General features: G+C 39.5%; 1 protein-coding gene across 1 annotated transcript; it reads left to right on the forward strand.

Moving 5' to 3' along the window:
- Positions 1–758: 758 nt before the first annotated feature.
- On the forward strand, positions 759–18,866 carry SERPINI2 (serpin family I member 2). The gene is made up of 8 exons (XM_039489604.1): positions 759–1,023; positions 3,963–4,190; positions 5,736–5,930; positions 6,035–6,227; positions 7,162–7,259; positions 7,940–8,026; positions 11,104–11,193; positions 18,779–18,866. The coding sequence occupies exons 1-8, from the start codon at positions 759–761 to the stop codon at positions 18,853–18,855; spliced, it is 1,233 nt and encodes a 410-aa protein (XP_039345538.1). The 3' UTR covers positions 18,856–18,866.
- Positions 18,867–21,556: the final 2,690 nt, after the last annotated feature.

Genomic DNA, 21,556 nt, shown 5'->3' on the forward strand with positions numbered 1-21,556 from the left:
CTCCCCCCTCTCTCCTGCCTCCAAAATGCCGCAAGCCAGCTGGTTGCCGCGGGCAGGAGGCAGGGGAAAGAGGGGGAAGGTGCTGATCCGGGGGTCTGCCGGCGGGCGGGAGGCACCGAGGGGGGGGGCATAGGGAGGCTGCCAGCTGTGGAGAAAGCAGGCAGCCACACAACGTAAGAGTGGAGCATTGCACAACTTTAAATAGGTATGTTCCCTAACTGATCAGCAACCTAACAACGAAACAATGTTAAGCGAGACAACTTTAAGTGAGGAGTTACTGTAAAGGACATTCCTTTTCCCCTCCTATGACTTGTTAAAGGATAACGTCTAACTTTGGTAAATAGTGAACTTAACAGGGGAACACTTCATATGTTATGCCAAAGTTGCACAGAATGATACTTGCAAACAATCTTTAAATATTCACATTAACCTACTCTTTTATATAGGTATTTGTTTATCAAGATTAAACCTCTTTTCAGGTATAGGAGTTTACTTTAAGGGATAATTTACATAAGATTCTATTAGAGATCAAAGGTAACATTTCCTAGTGTTAACAAGTTTCTTTTATACTAGGTGTGTAATTTATGGGTGAGATAAAGAACTTGACCAGTAGAACTATGGGAAGGAGCTAGATGCTGTTTATCATAACTTCTCAGACAAGTGTGGTAATGAGAAGTTAAATCACTATTCTGGTTTTTATAATGTGATTTCAGTTCCAATAATTCAGAGGGGAAAACGCTGCAATAAACTGTGCTACGATGAGAAGTGCTTTATTTCAAAGCCTTCTCTTGATTACAGCTGGAATGTCCTCAACTTGCAGCCCCATCTCTAATTCTATGGCTGATAGCACTACACAACTTGCAGTGGATCTCTACCAAGTTCTTCATTGCTCTTCTAAAGAGGAGAACATCATACACTCGCCGCTTGGTGTTGCTTTACTTCTTGGAACGGTGCAGCTGGGGGCAAAGGGAAAAGCACTTAATGAGATAACACAAGCTTTGAAACTGCAAGGAAATAAAGATGGTGAGTATCACTTGATCTACTGTCATTTATGCTGTGTAATGATGGTGAAACACACAGGAGTGCTGGTTAGTGACTGGCATTTAGTACCTCGCTCATGTCACATGACATGATGGTCAGGGTTTTGAATGATTATATCACTGTCACATGGCACTAGCTCCTTTTGCTAGATCTCATTCTCTTATCTTAAAATACAAATCAAATGTCAATCTCAAACTCATGAAGCTAACTAGTAAAACAGAAATGGACATATCTAAGATGCAGACCAGAGTAAATAGAGGACATTGGCCAGTAGCTACCATCTCTGATCCACAGTTGCTTTCTGACATTTCTTGTTCTCAGAACAGGTTCTTCCATAGCAGCCAGCTCAGTCACTGACATGGATACCATACCAGACCATCCTTACTTCTGCACTTCTGCTGGCAGCGGTGCTGCCCTCAGAGCTTGGCTCCCGGCCAGCAGCCACCGCTATCTGGCTGCCCAGCTCTGAAGGCAGCACCGCCGCCAGTTGTAGCACAGAAGTAAGACAGGCAATACCATGACCCCCTACAATAACCTTGCAACTCCCCCTCCCACAACTGCCTGCCTTTTGGGTCAGGACGTCTACAGTTACAACACTGTGAAATTTCAGATTTAAATATCTGAAATCATGAAATTTGTGATTTTTAAAATCCTATGACCGTGAAATTGACCAAAATGGACCGTGAATTTGGTAGGGCCTAATACATTATGTATACAATTTGCATAGCACCTTGATCCATAAATCATCCCATTGAAGTCTCGAGACTACTTACGGAGTGCAGTGCTCCCAAACATGAGTTAAGAGTATCAGAATCTAGTCTAAGGGGTATAAGAAGTCAACTCCTGCCACTTACCCCTGGCCTCCACTTCCTTATTTATATTTAATATCATCTTAATGAAGAGTAATAGGAAAGTCATTATAAGTTTAAAAAATAACCCTACAGTAGGTAATTCTACAATGAAAAAGACTTTCAAAAATTTGTTGGCTAAATGATTTTAAAATTTGTACATTTTGTACAAAAACCACTGCATTCTTAACAGCTAGAAGTAGAAATAATTGAAGCCCATGTTCAATTAGAGGTTCCAGGAAATGTAGTAAGTCAATTTTAATTGCTTTGAATAGTTTTAATCCAATCTGTCCTAATAGAGATCATTGAGCTACAGATCAAATCCTATGTGGAAAGTACATTTTTTAACATTGCAGCACTTTGTTTGGTACAATGGTCTTTTTCCATGGACTCCCAAGGATAATGACTTGTCAAGGGACAGCTGGGCATTTATAGCACATTCATAGATCTTAAGTGCATGAAATAAATCCATTCATTTAAGCAGATGAATATTAACCATTTTAATTTTTTTAGAAAATATTTAAACAGACAAGTTACTTAGAAAATCAAGTCTCTGACCTCTGCCACGTGTCATGCTGCTAGTCACTGGCAGAAAGGGATGTTTCCAAAATGCCTATGCAATGCAATAGGGCACTAATGGAAACTAGTTAGAGTGGGTGTTTACAACACGAATGGATTTCATATCTCCGTGTTGTTATAAAGATGTGACACAACAGGAGAGGAATAGAATGAGCTGAGCCTGGGACATAAGATAAGAGGGAAGATACACTGCAAGCTGCATTTTTTACATGTATTAAATTATAGAGTTAAATGACTCCCGGAGGCCAGAATTCAGCCCTGATGTAATGAGTGACTTCAGTGGAGTTACTTCAGGAATGCATTTGGCCTGGGAACTTTAAAAAATCAAATATATAATCAATACATTGTGGATTTTAAAGTGTAACTACACTCGGTAGGGGTGCCCTCATTATCCGCCCCCTGCAGTGTCTTTCAAGAAAGATAAGGTTAGCCTGAGTGTGTGAAAGTGGCTTCAAAAATCTTCTCTATCAGACATGTTACCAATACTGAAAAGCATGCAGAGTCAAACACTTGGAATACTCAACTCATAGTATCTATTTAATTAGTGTACCAATGAGATTCATTCGCCCTGTCTTTAAATAGATTTAGTTCATGTTTTGCTCATTCAATACTATCCTTTGAAGGAGCATGTAGGTTAAAAGAGCCAGACTTTGCCATCCTTACTCATGCTGAGTAGTACCTTATTCTAGGTATAATCCCACTGATTTCACTGACCCTGCTTGTTGAGTAAGGTACACCCAGTGAGAGTAAGGAGGGGCATAATTTGTCTCTGTACTAAAGATGGTGACGTGAATTAACCTTGTATGTGTAGGCTAATGCACATTGTTCCTTATATAGAATATGTTTATGCCTTTCACTCAAGAGGACCAAGAGAGAGAATGGTTTCAGTGGAGGGTACAGGAGGTATGCGTAGGAGAGTTTTGGGTGGGGGAGAGAACAAAAAGAGTTCCTACTTCTCTCTCTCTCTACCCTCACCTCCCCAACAAGCAATGCTCATCACTTTCAGAATCAAACTTTGGAGGGGGGTAGTATTGGCCTCCTTTGAGTTTTCCAGGCTTGAACCCTTTTGCTGTAGCTTACTTCCCTGCATCTGCAGGTGGCTTGTGCCACAAAAATAATTTTTTATGACATTGACAGGGATGTTGGAAGAAGTCTTAAAACCACTGACAGTTTTCAGGAATATCTAGTCACCTTACCAGTTACCTTTACAAGATAGCTTGGGTAGAAAGGACCTGTATTCTGGGGACAGGGTGGTGGTGGTGGTGGTAGTGGTGGTGGGTCTCTGAATCTCCTATTTTTTTTTCAAAATGTACATGTAGCATAAAGAAAACAATCAGAATATTGCAGCTCATTTACAAAAGCAGCCTTAGTTGTACTGCACCTGAGCCTTCAGGGGATTAGGGAATGCAGTTTGTATATGGAGAACGACGCTATTACACAGCTGTTTTATGTTCTTCAAATGAAGATGCTACTATTAACATTTATTTTCCTTAGGTGAAGAATTCTCTCTGCTCCAGACACTATTCTCTGTCACCTCAGAAAAGAAAGAATTTACATTTAATCTTGCCAATGCCCTCTACCTTCAAGAAGGATTCATTGTAAAAGAACAGTATCTCCATAGCAACAAGGAATTTTTTCAGACTGCTATAAAACTGGTGAATTTCCAAGACACAAAAGCTTGCACAGAGGCCATAAGTACCTGGGTAGAAAACAAAACAGATGGTAAAAACTCTCTACAGCTTTCATAAAATCACTGTTTGCTAGTTAAGTTCCTTCCCTTTTATGCCCTAAAATATATAGAACGGGTTGGTGGTTGTATCATTGATCTGTGGCAGATATGAGACTTCGCAAGAAGGAATCTGGAAGTTAGTACCTTGTTTCCATTATAGCCTGTTATTAAGACCAGAAACTAGCCTTTAAAAAGAGAAAAATACCAGGCTGTTTGCTAACTCTAATAATCTTTTGATTCATAGCCATGTGAAGCATTTCTTAATACAATTATTTAGTATGGCATTTTTACACATTACTCCTTGCCAAGTAGATGATTATTTATTTTGTTAATAACAAGTGTTCCATTTCTCACATTTACTGTAAATCATTAATACATGTTAGTAAAATCTAGTATTTTTCAGAACACTATACAGCTGCTAAATAAACTCTGATACTCCATGTAAATATAGAAGCTAGCAGCCAAAGCCCCATATCCAATGTGAAACAGTCAACCTTAATTTTATAACAGGGTCCACAGAATTATGTAACTCTGCCTCTAAGCTCTCTCTGACCTTCCTTTTCCAATTAATATGGTATTTTGTGTGTTATTCAGTTTGATAACGTTCCATTTATTTTATGCTGCTCCTATATTTTAACTCTGATGTGCTGCACATTTTGTATTGACATTGAATAACTGAACCAACGAAGTTGCCAGGGGTAAGTTGGAGGTTTTGGAAGCTGGGTATGGGATAAAAGGGTATCCAGGAGTGGTAAGTGATGGGGAGGCTGCTGTTATTCTGGAGTCACTTAGGGGTTTGGTACCAGGGAGAGGAGAGAGTCCTTCCCCTTTCCCTTTCGGACAGGTGGAGAGCTGACTTTAAATTTGGAGGCAAAAGGCATTTGAATTGCTCATTCCTTGCCAAAGCAACTATTGACATCAACCATGTGCCCCCCTGTACTCATCCTAATATCTGCTGCTACATTCAACAACAATGGAGAAGCCCATTAGCTTGATGTTTCTGCTAAAATAACAAGCAATTAAATGGTTAATGTTGGCATTTAAATTGTCCTCACGTCATTAACACCTCCTTTTAGATAATGCTGTCTGCAGACTCCGATAGACACCCGTACATCACTTAACCTTCATGTTATGAATCAAGTGTTTCTTTATAAGGGGAAGATGAAAGTCATTGAAAAATAAATCCTCCATTCAGGTGCAGGGCACTGTGACAATATCAATATAACCTGGAACTCTGCAGGAAAGTATTATATTCCATATTATACACACAACCCTCCTAACATAATGAACATGCTCTGGCTCCCATTTATATCAATGGCAAAATCCCATTCACTTCACTGGTACAAAAGTGTAATGACAAACTATTTATTCTCTGATGTCAGCGTGCAATAGCCTTTTTTTGAGTGTTATCGTAACAGGGAATCTTTAAAATCACAGCCTGTATATTACATGCACGCTCATTTTATTGCATTTAAAATAGACTAGCTGGTATTTATAGTGTGTGAAAATTTTGCTCATGTCCTTTTTCCCCCTGATAGGCAAAATAAAAAATATCATTTCAAGTGAAGAATTTGGTCCTCTCACTAGGCTTATTCTGGTGAATGCTATTTACTTCAAAGGAGACTGGAAGCAGAAGTTCAGCCCAGAAGCTACCCATGAGATGGATTTTACCAAGAGAGATGGTTCTGTAACTAAGATACCAATGATGCATCTTCAGCTGAGAACAAAGTTTGGTAATGTAAAATATGCATGTCTGTGTGGTGACCATAAAATCATATATATTGTCTTAGTGGTTGCAGTTTGCTTACTGCAGCCCATGATTTTGTCTTTATTCTAGGTCATTTTTCTGACAATAATGTGAGCTACCAGGTGTTGGAATTACCTTACAAAGGGAAGGAGTTCAGCTTAGTTTTAACACTTCCTTCAGAAGATGTAACTATAGAAGAAGTAGAAAAACTAATTACAGCTCAGCTGATAAAAGACTGGTTTGCTGAAACACAAGAGGAAGACGTAGAAATAAGCCTCCCTAGGTATATAATGTACTTCTCAATATTCTGGTTTTTTTTCATTATCCCTTCTAATCTCCTGTTTATGGAAGCATTAGGGATTAGATACAAAAATAGTCAAGAAAGCCTACTGACATCAGGCCCTGATTCTGCTCCCACTTAAGTCAATGGGAATTTTGTCATTGGTGTCAGTGAACACAGGATCAAATTGGACTTGATTTTCCACTACCTTATACCTTGTGTAGACCTTTACATCTGTTCCAAGTAAGTGTGAAATGTTACCAGATGAAAACTCTTCATTCACTTGCACAAGTGGTGGCATTTTGTACCCACTTCACACTCTCTTGGTAAATGACCCTGGCAAAATGAGAACCCAGGTTTCCTGGAGGGCAGAGCAGAGCGTGAACATTGGCTTGGAAGTGAGCCCTCATATGGTTATTTTAGCCACCACTGATCTTATTAGGTGCTTTATTTAGTAACACTACATTGACAAATTAAAGTTAAATTAAAGATTTGCACTATTTAATATCCACTGGTAAGTTCAGCTGCACTCAATGACACTTTACATCTTGAGTTTTCGACTATGTAATACCTCTATGTCTGGTTTCTTCATAATTTTAAGCGTTGTCTCCCTTGTTCAAAATCGTAATAGTAGTACTATCAAAGCCTTAAATAGTGTTTTTCATCCATATAGCTCAGAGCACTTTACAATCAGTGGGCAAGTAGCCTTTAACTACTTACTCACTTTGTAGATTGGGAAACTGAGATATGGAGAGGTTAAATGATTTGCCCAAGAGCACACAGCAACTCAGTGGCAGAACAGGGGATATAACCTAGATTTTCTATCTTCCTGCCTCCTGATCTAACCATTAGGCTTGCTGCTTCCACTGATAATCATTTATTGACTGGGAGAATATTGATAATTATACAATGAGTCTGTTTTCTATACGCTCTACAGGTTTAAAATAGAACAGACAGTGAACTTACAAGAAACGCTGCGCTCCCTCAATGTAACAGAGATATTTAGTGGTGGCTGCGACCTTTCTGGAATAACAGGTGCAGTGATTAATAATTCTGATATTACAATTATGAAACTTTTATCTCTGTTTTCAGTTGTCATCACCATTTATAATAATGTACTTTAACTATGTACTTTTCAGTGTATATATACTCAAGGCAAAACTGCATGTGCATGCGAGCACAGATCCCTATGCACACACGAACACAGAAGCAAATTTTGTCCTCACTCTACATCAGAGAACCAGGGTGGCTTATTCTTAGATTGATGTTAAAATATGGGGAGCAACTGAATTGTAATTTTGAATGTATAGAAGATCTAAGGTTTGAAGTTCATGGACTCCTAATTTATGGAAAATATTACACACACACACACAGAATGGACCCAAAATTGTTTAAGACCTAGATTTCTCAGATCCCAGTGTTCCGACAAGACCATTTTCCTTATATTACATGAATAATATATGTGTGTATCTACAGACAAGTGTATATGTTATATTTTCTCCCTCAGCCTAGACTTTGCTTCTTTTTTCTTCACCCTTTAACTCATCAAACATTAATGGGAGAGTGGGTGGTGGTGGAAATCTTGGATGTATTTTTTGAGGGTGGGAACTAGGAAATGAACATGGAAAGGGTCTTCTGATTTTAACAGTTAAGCATTGTGCATGAGCCTTCATCTCTCAACGTAAAATGTATTAACTTATATATTTCCCCTTCAGAATCATCTGACATACACATTTCTAAAGCCATCCAAAAAGTTTGTATTGAGGTCAATGAAGATGGCAGTGAAGCTGCAGCATCCTCAAGTAAGATTTGCTTTGCTTATCAGAATAAATACTTATGACTCTGATGTATTCTGAACTTGATGCAAGCGGATCTTTAGTAAATGTTGGATGCAAATCACTGGGTGCACTTTTCACCCATGGTTCTTCCATTTCAAATTAAATTATTAAAATGCACGCAAGAGGCTTACGTGTGTCTGGACTTCATTCCTCAACCCATAATCAGACATAAAAAAATCCAGTCTTTACCCACATATTTGGCTATAACTTGATATATTTTTCTTCAGTATGCTTACAGTCAAAGGCACCTGTTCTCCCTTGGTGACTTCTACTTCAGCGGGGATCCAAAATAAATGATTTTTAAGGCAACTTTTACAAAATGAAAGGCTCAGCAGGTATCAATGCAGGTCATGCAAATCACGGTGCTGATTTCTATTGTTGTTTTTGTTTGTTTTTAAACAGATTTTTGACACTGTACCTATTCCAAATTTCAGTATGGTTTCCTTGTCCCTACCCCTCAAAGTAAGCACACTTTTAAAATATCCATGTCTATGCATGAGTGCAACGGGGATAGAGGAAGGACAAAAGGATCTAGTGCAGTGCAACTTGTGTACTGAGAAGTCAGAATCTCATGTTTGCTCTTCTTTAATGCAAGGCATAGGGAATCACAGCACTGCCAGGGCCCCTGATCCCATAAAATGGATGTGAGGTTGGAGCCTGGCTATGTTGCCATCTCCCCACCCTCCTTCCACACCAGCAGAGAATTTTCAAGGCCAGCTTTTGGGTAGTTATATACATTCCATTCTGTGTGTCGTATGGTGCTCTGCTCTGTACCCCACCAAATACCACTGGCAGCATTTTAATTGAGTCTCCTTCATAGGCACAATGCCTCTGGCCATTATCACTGCTGCACCCCTCTAGTCCCTAGTGTTGGGTGGAGCAGTGACTACTGCTAAAGCCACTGTCAAAGCCTGTATTTTCATATTTGGTTTCCTCTGCAGGAATTGTTTTCTAAGTGTAATTTAGGTCCTAGAAAAAACACACCTTGGACTCTTTCTTTTTAGGGGTTTTTAATTTAATATATGTTTGATTTGAATTTTTAACAAACTAAAAACACGGCTAACAAAGTTAGGTGGTAATAGCAAATTCTGCATTGTGTACCTTCATGGACTGTAATGCAATTACTCTTGCTGTTTGTGAGTGTATGAGAGAGGCGAATTAGGTGCATTGTTTCTCAACTCAGCACTTAGTGAAGAAAAATATTGAAAGCAATCTGCTTGCTAGTAGCTATTAAATGAATTCATAGCTCCCAGACACGCTACTTGAAAGTGTTCTCTATATTAAGTATTTAATAAATAATCTGTCCCTGGATCGAACAACACTAATTGAATTACATAGTGCATATGATATTTATAACACTATCTGCAGGAAGTCAGAGGTTGCTCCCACACCAAGTATACCATCTATTAGATTTTTTGGTTCCTGTCTGCATTTTCTTTCCTCATAGTGTTCCTCCGAACTGTTTCTTAAAGCCTAAATATCCCCTCTCAGTTTTTGCATTTACTTCTTTCTGTATCAGAGGGATGATTGTTGTAATATTAGGTATTTTGATGGCAAGTTATTGACTGGGATATGGTCAGATATTACAGTGATGGAGGCGTCTTAGTATCAAAGCACCTCAAAACCATTAACTACCCCCACCAAAATGCCCAGTGTTGTGACAACCATCCCTCTTATTAAGGCCTGTTGAAGAGGGTTCTTTTTGAGCTCATCAATGTCACTCTCAAAGTGGCTAAGGAGTGATAAAAGGCCCAGTTCTGCAAAGGCTGAATGCTCTGTCTTCTCAGTTTTCCCAGCTGCTGCTGACCCAGGAGCAAAGGATTTGAATTCTGCTCCCTCACATAGTAACAAGTAAGCCCTAGACTGCTGGGCCCAGCCTGTTGGCACTGTATTTGTATTACATTGCGTGAAAAAGTTCATCTTGTCTTTATGATAACGTCTGCTTTAGCTTTTAGGACTGGCAAAATTCCATATTGTCCAGGGGCTGCTCCTGAAGCCCTTTGTAATGGAGATGATTTACTGTATCTAGCAAGGATGTTAATATGAAACAGAAGATACCCTGATTTTATTTTAATGACAGAGTCTTGCAGTATCATATCTTAATTCTTAACCAGCCCATTTTCAGTTGTAAACTATTGTTCTTGAGCACATATATCACTGCTTAAATGGGCCATTTTAAGCTTTCAGTTTGACAGATGCCTGCTAGGAAGGTAATAACTATAGTTAAAACAGAATATAGTTACAATATTCCATTCAGATGAATTTTAAAATGAAATGCCACATCTTGAGCTGAAGAAGTTAAAGTCTCAAGATATCTCCAGCAGGTTATTATCTTAATAGTTTGTGCTAAGTCCTCAAAGAAAATGTCATATTACAAAGCAGCTGTATAATAGACGAGTGATTTGTTCTTGTAATTGCGCAGTTGACTTTATGATTTGTAACTAAAGAAAAAAGCCAGTTAAAATACATTTGTCATTTGGTAATCAAGAACAGCAGTTCATCCAGTGTGAGTGACTCTGAGTGAAAGGCATTTTACATAGATGCATCACTTCTCCTTACTGCACCATATACTAGACACCTGACATAATGGGACAATAGTCTGATCTGTTATAGCAAATTCTCTTTTGTGAGAATGACTGACTGATACTTCTAATCTGTGATGTAGAAATCCAGCCCATCCTCCATGGCCACTGAAGTCCTCTGGTACCAGAATGGGTGTGGTTCCTTCCTTTATCCTAGGGGGAGGTGACTGGCTATATGGTGCAGAGCCTAGCTTTGCTTATGCTCTCTATAGTGGATCATCCAATCTCCTGGACATTAGAAAATAACAGAGCTGTTTCAGTCACTGGCTTCAGGTAGCTCCGTCCCCCCGCTCCCACCGCCGCACACAGGGTGGCTTCTTAACAGCTTCCTTGGCTTGGGGACGGAAGATGCCTTCTTTACCCCAAAGGCACTCCTCCAGCACCTGAACCTTCTGCTTAGACTTTGTGCTGGGCTAAGGATTGTTCCCTAACAGAAAGTCTATTGCTTTGTGTTTGTAGGTACACATATGGCAGCAATCATGAGTATGTCACATAACCAGTTTGTGGCTAACCGCCCATTCCTGTTTATCCTGAAACATAATCCAACAGGTAAGGTTATTGCATTTACACTCCTGCTCCTAAGATTTTTCAGAGGGGTACGTGTCAGATAGCACTAACCCCAAATGTGGCTTTTATGGGGAAAATATGGAAGATAATAAAATTAAGAAAAAAATGTTCTTGTTTGTATTTAAACATTCCTGTGCAGTGTCTGCAACCCAAACAGGACAGCACATTGTACTAGCGCAGGGGAACAAGGAAGTGAAATGGACTATGAAACTTCAAATTACAAATAAGAGTGAAACTGATTAGTCTGACTATTAGAGAGACAAGGTGGGTGAGGTAATATCTTTTACTGGACCAACTTCTGCTGGTGAGAGGGACAAGCTTTTTGTGTAAGCTCGAAAGATTCTCTCTCTTACCAACAGAAGTTGATTCAATAAAAGATATTACCTCACCTATATTGTATTTCTAATATCCTAGGACCAGCACAGCTACAACAACACTGCATAGTCTTTTTTCAGAGTAGCAGCCGTGTTAGTCTGTATCCGCAAAAAGAACACGAGTACTTGTGGCACCTTAGAGACTAACAAATTTATTTCAGCATAAGCTTTCATGGGCCACAGCCCACTTCTTCAGATGCATAGAATGGAACACACAGACAGAAGATATTTATACATACAGAGAACATGAAAAGGTGGAAGTACGCATACCCAATTGATTGGACTCTTACAGTTGGTATGGGTACTTCCACCTTTTCATGTTCTCCGAAGAAGTGAGCTGTAGCCCACGAAAGCTTATGCTGAAATAAATGTCTTAGTCTCTAACGTGCCACAAGTATTCGTGTTCTTCTTACTGCATAGTCTGACCATTAGCTAAGATAAGTGAAATGCAAAAAGAAAAACATAAACAGTAAAAATAAAACTATCTTTGTAAAGTTGTTTTGATTTTAACAATCTAAAGTACTATTAATAAGGAAATTAGGAAAGCTGTTGGTTTGAATTTGTGTCTCTTTAACAAGGTATGTAAATTTCACATATATTCACATACAGACCATTCTCTGTCTTCATTTTATCTTCTCACATATGTGTTTCAATCTCAGGCCTGTCAGCCTGATGTGGCTTGTTTAATCTATTAATCCAGACCCCACACCAGTTGAAAATTCTACAGAATTTCAGCTTTCTTTTCCTTTTCTCTGCCCTGCTCCCCCTCCAACATGAGAATCAATAATTCTAACCATTCTGGTTGTAAAGAGAACCTTCCTAATGTGAATGAAGGCAGTGCTGTCTTCCTGCATTGACAGACAAAAGAAATAGGTCAGATTCGCTCCTAAATTACATTACTGTATATCTGGAATAATTTCACTGATGTAGTATTGCCAACCTCAAGAAATCAAAAATCATGTCAGTTCTCCCAAAATCATGAGATTTAAAAAAAAAATCAAATCATGTTTTCTGGTTTGTCTTTCGACTTATTAACTCACCTCTAATCTTCTGCCACTGTGTGTGGGATAATTTCAGGTTGAAAAGTCAACTTTTAATGCACACAAAACTGCATGACTCTCCCGGCTGCTTGCTTATCCTCACCTCAACCGTAAGACAGGAAACTGCCATCCCTTTTCTATAATTGTCTCGACTCTCTCCCCCCCCCAGCTTGTTTCCTTTCAATAAAGGAAGAGGAGGATGGTATGTACTTTGGGAACCACTGACCTAATTCATGCACCATGGTTCACACTCACACATAGAACACACATTACTTCCTAGGATTGATGAGCTACAGATATACAGAAAGAACTTTAAACTTTTAGCAATCATTGATATAAGTGATAATGGCACAGTAAAAACAATATGGAATCGGTTTAGCCTTCCCAACTTCCCTCCCACTCTCTTCTCTGCCCAAAACTGGGCAGTATTCTCCCTACTCAGAATTTCCCCTCACCACTCCTCTCTTCTGCGCCCTTTATTCTGCCAATTCACCTTCCTAGCTTCAAACTCTCTGAAAACAGTGGGAGGTGGAAGCCAGTTTTATTCAGGGCAGCTTCCCTTCCACATGCAGATAGGCTGTAGGGAAATGGCAGCCATCTTGCTAGCTTCAGCTCTATTGACAGATAGATAGAAAAACATCCAATGTCACAATAAGATTGCGAGATGTAGCACGGTTGTCCATTCAGCAAGTAGGTCTACTAGTCAGGACCTATTGCTTTAGTCTCTTTCAGTTCAATGTGTCAGGGACAGGGTTCAGATGGCTCAGCTTTCTTATCAGCAACCTCCTAGTCCTGCCTGTCTCAGGGCTAGGCATAGATGAATCTCAGGTGGGTAGGGGATCCCAGGCTCTCTCACTCCTCCAGGTTCTGGCCAAGTGTGACAGCACAGGCTGACCTATGCTTTGCCCGCCTCCTGTTCACCTTCCTGTGGGCCACTTCTTACCCCCACCTGATGTCTCAGTTTGGGGCGAGGCTGTTCTTTGATTACAGTCCTTTGCTCCAAACCCCAAGTGTCAGGGCTGATGTATACAGGCAACCCTTTTGTGCCCTGTACACGGTTCTCCCTGCCTCTTGGGTGATGTCCCAAGGAAGTGGGAGAAAGACTCATTACAAGACCTCCTCGTAAGAGCCCCTCCTCCTCCTCCTCCTGGAAATGATTTCTCTCCTCCCCTCTGCCTGGGTTGCTGGAGCTCTTTTTATACTGCTCATTTCCCCAGACAAGTGCTTGAGGGGCAGCGTTTTCCTGGTCCAGTACTACTCCAGCCTTTCCCCTGCCTCCACCTTAGTGAGGGGTTTATAAATCCCATCACATGAGAGCTGACAATACCGCTGATGTCAATTAATAGCAGCATAACTGAGAACAGAATTTGGCCTCCTATGGCCAAAAGGTATCCCATTCACCTCAGTAGGATATCACCTCTCAAGTCTGATGACTTTAACTATTTAACTGCTAATCACTTCAGCAGAAATATTCACTTAGCAAGTATAGCTATTGTGGTTGGATATAGGCAGGGAGCAATATAGGAGGACTGGACAAAGGCGGATGGCCTTCCGCTTCATCCACATCCTTTTTAAAAGTACACTGCTATTAGCATGTAGTGCTTTCATTTCTTTTCCTGTCTCTTAATGCTTGTCCTCTGAGCTCTGTACCTCCAAGAGAAGGGGCCCAGAGAATGGATACTGCTGGGTTCTGTGCGCAGAAAAGAATAAAGAGCTGAATTTATGGTAGTCCTAAACATGGTTTTCATTCTCCACCTCTTCCCCAAATCAAGTGGTGCTGAATGCAACATTTAACTTTGCTAACTAAAATATTAGTTACTACCTAAGTACCATATTTTTCCCTCAGTCATTTTGCAAAACCTCTAGTGACATACCATTGGGACACCTACTGTGTGGCTTGAGAGCAGTATATTGCCCTAGCTTTGTAGCCCTTACCTAAGTGTATTAATTAAAAAAATGTAATTCAGCCATTTCCAGAGAATGAGTTTGGAACCCCTATTCTAATGATTTTGGAGGAAAGTTTGTTCATTGAGGCTAATACAGTTATTTAAAAGTTGGGCATGACAGAATCCATAAGAATCTTTTAGATAAGCTTTATGTCTAAACTGTTGTTTTGAAGTTATGTGAAATTAAGAATGTTTTATTTTTAAATAGTAATAGACTCCATAATCCTATAGGCATTAGGTCCCAGCAGAAGTTTGAGGTCAGCTTCTTGCATTAATATTTTAGCTTTAGCTCTTCTCAAATTATTTTTCTTGCTCATCATAAATGATTCTGCTAAAGTGAGATCCTTTAAACCCCTTCCAAATAAACAGAAACATAAAAACAGAAATAGAACACTTATTTTCCAGAAATATTCAAAGCTAAGACCACGTATCCATCCCTCCCACACATAGGATTTAATTGAGTGATACCAGTTTTTATTTTTACCTTTAGGTAGTGCAAATTCCTTAGCACAAATACATTTCATAAACTACATGAACCAAAGGAACTAAAGGAGCATGTGGCATTGATGCAATGGGAAATCATGCCATTCAAAATAAACATGTTTGATTCCTTTATTTCATTACATATGGCAGCAGTTATTGGTTATTTTGTATTACAGAGCCATATGATGGCAATCAGCACACAAAAGAGTGTGTGTGTGTGGGGGGGGAGATACCACGGGAAAATTCCTCTTTTTTTTTTAAGCTATAACTTTTAACAACCAGTGTTTAATGAAAATCTCTACTGTTTTATGATCTGTGCCGAAATTAAAATGTCAAAACTAAGATACTCCTTTAAATTAGGGATTAAGAGGAGTGACAACTCATTTATAGAAGCTGGTAATGGCTGCCATAAAAGAGGAAGAATTACTGTTATTTTTAACAATTACACAATCAGTACTTTTTGTTATAGCAACTTTGGAAAGGAGTTTCAGGAAATCTGTCATAATGATAGGCATTTGAAGACCAATATAGGCCTGATACATCCTATTTAGGTCAGGCATGAATGGGCCAAATTCTATAAAACAGTGTGATTATTTTGGAATATTTGGATCAATTCCTGGTCTTCTGATGAAATCACCCCCTTTCCTGGAGGCTGCTATACTGCCCCTCCCGCATACGACTTGTCTGAATGCTCATCCTGGAGAGAGGATGAGATAGAGAATAAATCTCACATGACAGAGGTTAATTATGTCACTTAATGCTCTGAAGAAAGGTGTTCAGATGTTACAGTGCCGTGGAGTGATAGGAGTATAACAGTAGCCATCACAGTTAGTGGACACCAGTCCCAGTCATGTAACAGGAGTATCAACCTTCTGTAATTCTGAACCATGTCAGATGTCAGCAGATTAGGTTCAATCTTTTGCCAGTACACACTGCACTGGTAAAAAAGCTTCCAGGACTCCAATAAAGAGTGAAAACCAGGGACTGCTGGGAGAGGAATCTGAATATATAAATAACTCTCTCAGATATTTCCATTTAAAAACAAAATTAGATAAGCTCAAATATGCTAAATAAATAAATAAAGACCCAACCTCATATCAACTTGAGAGAGTAATTCTAGATGGATGGCCAACAGGAAGAGTCATGGCTATAATGAAGATAAAAAAACCTATTGGGACCAGGAGAATAAATTGCTGTGTGAGATAAGATTCTGGATAAGGAACATTGTATCACAATACTGCATAGCATGGGGACAAAAATGCTAAATACCCACACTGCCTAACTGGGCAATGTGAAGAGATGTCCTTTTCTGGCCTTATATGAATGCTGTCATCCAAAATAAGTTATCCAAGTTGGAAATCTTAAGTGAATTCACATGCAAAAGAACCAGTGAAACTACATGAGATTTTTGATAGCCTCCAGGACCATGGTGGGCAAAAATCTCTTCTAATTAAATGGGAAAGATGACCTCTTACTAATGGACTATTATCTAGGTTAGGGGCAGGCAACCTATGGCACAGGTGCCGAAGGCGGCATGTGAGCTGATTTTCAGTGGCACTCACACTGCCCGGGTCCTGGCCACCGGGCCGGGGGGCACTGCATTTTAATTTAATTTGAAATGAAGCTTTTTAAACATTTTAAAAACCTTATTTACTTTACATACAACAATAGTTTAGTTATATATTATAGATTTATAAAAAGAGACTTTCTAAAACATTAAAACGTATTACTGGCACGTGAAACCTTAAATTAGAGTGAATGAATGAAGACTCGGCACACCACTTCTGAAAGATTGCCGACCCCTGATCTAGGTTTTTAAAAAGTCTGAGCACACTGCATAATAACTTAATAATGCTCTATAAATGTCAAGGAAGCAGGGTCTGCCATGGATGAGAACCAATGCCTTTTGAGTAGCCTCTGAGGAGGAGATGTAGAGGCAGCTCTGTGAAATGATTCTAATGAAGACTTCCTCTCCCAGAGCCAGACTTCCATTTCGAATCTTACACTATTCCTGAGTAGTGAATTCACTGCAAAAAGAGACTTTCAATAGGGAACAAAAATGGGATTTTACTATGTATAATACTAGAGTCAAACTGAAATGGCCTTTGGCAACAGCAGGAAGTCACAAGGAGGTCATACCATAAAGGGATTAGTTCCTGAGGCAAAGTAAAAAGTCTTTAATAATGGTAAACTATTCCAGGCGGTGGAGAGAGAGGACTAAAATTCCCTAGGGTTGGTAGTCTGAGTTACTGGAGCTGTCAGTAAGTAACAGGGAGAGACTTGAGGCACAATAGGGCATACATTGTAAAATGCGACAAAGAGTCCTGTGGCACCTTATAGACTAACAGACCTATTGGAGCAGACTAACATGGCTACCCCTCTCATCATTGTAAAATGTCTAACCCATGGGTAAGGATAAGATTTTATCACAGGGGTTATGAAAATCATGGCTTTTGTGACTTTCTGAGGCCTCTGTGACATTTTCTGCTTCAGCCTCATGCCCTGGGGCAGCAGGGGCCCCACAGCTCCCAGCTGTCGGCCCCAGAGCTCTGAGTTGTCACAGGTGGCGGGAACCCTGAAGCTCTGAGTCGCCAACCCCGAGCTGCTGTGGGGGGCAGGGGCCTGGAGCTCCTGGCAATTAGCTCCTCCCCGCACCCCCTTATTTTTAGTAAAAGTCACAGACAGGCCACGTGCTCACCACCTGTCCGTGACTTTTACTAAAAATAACCATGACAAAATCTTAACCTTGCCCATGGGTTAGCCCAGAAAAAACTCTTTACATCAAGTTGTAATATTTCTTTCTAACTGCCTAAAGTAACTTACTGTGTTGATCTAATTAATCTTTCCAAAATGCAAAACTACAGTGACTTATTGATACCAAGAACTTGACATGTACTGAAGTATTGTTAAGATTTGTGTTCGCAGTGCATAAACTTTCAGTTAGAAGAAGAACAATAGTTAAGATTACCCTAAACAGTATATCTACTCATGCAAAACCTACCTGCTGCACCAGATCTAGTCAGGATCCACCTTTCTATCGAGTTTTGCAATGATGATCTTTTTTAAAAGAGAGATCGTTCAACAATAAAAGCTAAGACTACTGTGGATAAACTTCTGTCAGAGCTCAGATACAAAGATTTCCTATTAAAAACTTCTGAAGAAAAACAAACCAAAAACTTTGCAGAGAACTCAAAAGGCACAAAAAATAAAACAGTGAAATTTCATACTGATTGGTCACCTACTTTTAGAGAAAAAATAGGAATTTCTGTTGTATGTTAGGCCCTTTTAGAATGTAACCTTAAATATGGAGTCTCTACTACAAGTGTCCATAATACAAATCTCTGGTACACAGGAAAAAAAAGCAATCACTGTTACAGAACTACACATATTTTCTTTGCATGTACAGTATGGTGTATGATACAAAATAGTGTATCTTAAGTACTCCAAGCTATACAATTGTAGCTTAGATATAATGAAATTTTATATATTTAGCATAGGATTTTTTCTTCATACAAATAATAAGGGCTGGCAGGGTCAGTTTGGCCAGATAGGGGAATAGAATTTAATGTTGTTTGTGTCATTACATTTAACTCTGACATATTTTCTATTGACAAGGAAAAGTAGGAATAGATGGAAAAAAAAATGTTCTTATTCTTAATAATTGTTACTGAAATCCACAGAAATGTTTACCAGTAAACATATGTAATGCTCTTTCAATTTCTAGGTTCAATTGTGTTTATGGGAAGGCTGGCAAACCCTGACATTCAAAAAACAAGGAGAAGAGATATGGAGTCACTATAATCATAACAAAGACAGAAAAATGTAATGTTCTAAAATTAAAGTCTGATCATTATTACAGCCAAACTTGCTACTTTTCCTTTTCATTCTTTCAATGCTAGAGCATGAAGGAGTTTGAAATTTCAGAATAAAAATGTTATTTGTTTAGTAGCTGATTTTCTGTCTTCACAAAGACAGAATGATTTTGTGTTCATTGCAGAGTCTATACTAAAATGACTAACAACAAGATTTCTTTGTAATGTGTGTATATCAAAACATACTTAATCTAGTCACTTCTCAACATGTCACTAATTCTCTCTGTTCTCAGCTTCTTGGAATGTGAAGAGATAGTCTGATCTTATCCGCTGATGGAAAGATCTTACATTAATTTTCAGACAGTACTCTGTCCACTTTTGTTGTACTTTGAGAGCTAATGCTTTAGCATTATTGTTACCCTAGCATGCTAGCAGAGAAGAACATTTTTATTGCATTATGGGACAAAAGAGGACTCCAGTGGTGTTAGTAATACAATAGATTTTTTTATTTTTTTTGTACAGGCAATCTTACAATTTCTCTCATTTTAATCTCTGATATGCTCTCTTGTCAGCAATTTGCTGCTGGGGACTCTATCTTGTCCCTTCCAGGTAATGATATTACACTAATGATATAATAACACTTAGACTCTGTCCCCATATCTACTCTAGCGACACCATCGGAGGACCCAACCACATCAGCCACACCATCAAGGGCTCATTCACCTGCACGTCTACTAATGTGATATATGCCATCATGTGCCAGCAATGCTCCTCTGCCATGTACATTGGCCAAGCCGGACAGTCCCTATGTAAAAGAATAAATGGACACAAATCGGACATCAGGAATGGTAACATACAAAACCCAGTAGGTGAACACGTCAACCTCCCTGGCAGGGCCAGCTCCAGCTCTTTTGCCACCCCAAGCGGCAAAGAAAAAAAGAAAGAAAGAAAAAAAAAAGCCGCAAACATTGGCACTTTGATGACAGCTCTACCATGCCCCTGGAAATTTCCACTCTTGCATCCGACGAAGTGGGCATTCACCCACGAAAGCTCATGCTGCAAAACGTCTGTTAGTCTATAAGGTGCCACAGAATTCTTTGCTGCTTTTACAGAACCAGACTAACACGGCTACCTCTCTGATACTTGACAGCTCTACCATGCCGTTTTATTCTTTGGCGGCAATTTGGTGTCTGGTCCTTCCCTCCGAGAGGGACTGAAGGGACCCACCACCGAATTGCCACTGAAGACCCGGACGTGCCACCCCTTCCCATTGGCCGCCTCAAGCACCTGCTTCCTGTGCTGGTGCCTGGAGCCGGCCCTGTCCCTGGACATTCTATAACAGATTTTAAAGTAACTATTCTTGAACAAAAAACTTCAGAAACAGACTTCAAAGAGAAACCGCAGAACTAAAATTCATTTTCAAATTTAACACCATTAATTTGGGCTTGTATAGGGACTGGGAGTGGCTGGCTCATTACAAAAGCAGCTTTGCCTCTCTTGGAATTGACACCTCCTCATCTGTTATTGGGAGTGGACTACATCCACCCTGATCGAATTGGCCCTGTCAACATTGGTTTTCCACTTGTGAAGTAACTCCATTCTCTTCATGTGTCATGCAGGCATTATATAATGCCTGCATCTGTAACTTTCACTCCATGCATCTGAAGAAGTGAGGTTTTTTTACCCACAAAAGCTTATGCCCAAATAAATCTGTTAGTCTTTAAGGTGACACCGGACTCCTTGTTGTTTTTACTTAGACTACTATGTCTTCACTGCCAAAAAGGTGTGTGTTTTACTGTGAGATAATTAATGTGAATTAGCTATCTTGCTATAAAATGCTAGTGGCGATGACTCTAGTTTTTACTTAGATATAAGAAGGTGAGGGATAGTAGAATGTTGATCTCATGTAGATACAGTGAGGTAATAACTACCTGTGCTTTGTCTCCACTAAGATTTTACAGTGAGAATGCTAACTTGTTAGTTATCTTGCTGTAAAAATATCCACCATTTTTGGCAGTTAAGACACAGCCATAATTCCCAAACTGTGAACAATTCATAGTGTCCGGAGCACTTGCTGGTGGTTTGCAGTTAGGTAAGCTGGTCACAGAAGAACAAAAGTAGACAGTGTGAGAATTTCTTTTCAAAAAGGACAAAATAATTACCACTAAAGAGAACTAAAACTACATCAATCCAAGTTCCATATATGGAAAAGTAATACTAGGAAACCTTTGCTAGCAAAAATGGAAGGAGAGGCAGACTGTGAAATCATGAAAGGGAAGGGTTGGTCCATGAGATACTCTTTCTATTAAGATTTGAGCAGCCCTTTTCTAAACAGTCCTGTCTGAATGGTCAAGTATCGAGTTATGTGGTCTGGTTCTCCTTACTCCACCTCAATGCTACAGCAGCTTCCAGATGTTCCTAATATAGTGTACGCTGCTGTTGCTTTGGCAGTGGTATGGTCCTATACCTTAAGATAGTTATATTCAGTTATTATTTTGGAATGTTATCAACAGTTTCCTGAGGAACTCAAGAAGCAGAAGGGCAAAAAGCAATTTTCAAAAGTTTAGAGTTCACTAAACCTGAATGGAATTTCATGGGATAAACAAAAGGCACTTTTCGATCCAAGGGCTCTCTCCCTGCTGAATTTCAAAATCCTGCTGCACACCATGCAATGGTAATGACAGCTTCTC

The sequence above is a fragment of the Mauremys reevesii genome, linkage group 9, assembly GCF_016161935.1.
Source record: "Mauremys reevesii isolate NIE-2019 linkage group 9, ASM1616193v1, whole genome shotgun sequence".
Classification (NCBI taxonomy): Eukaryota; Metazoa; Chordata; order Testudines; family Geoemydidae; genus Mauremys; species Mauremys reevesii.

What these genes read in the sequence shown, in the direction of transcription:
- SERPINI2 (XM_039489604.1), top strand. Translation starts at nt 759, where the DNA reads ATGAGAAGTGCTTTATTTCAAAGCCTTCTCTTGATTACAGCTGGAATG. An exon ending in TCAGCTGAGAACAAAGTTTG is followed by an intron (nt 5,931 to 6,034) that starts GTAATGTAAAAT and finishes TCTTTATTCTAG; the next exon opens with GTCATTTTTCTGACAATAAT. An exon ending in CGACCTTTCTGGAATAACAG is followed by an intron (nt 7,260 to 7,939) that starts GTGCAGTGATTA and finishes TTTCCCCTTCAG; the next exon opens with AATCATCTGACATACACATT.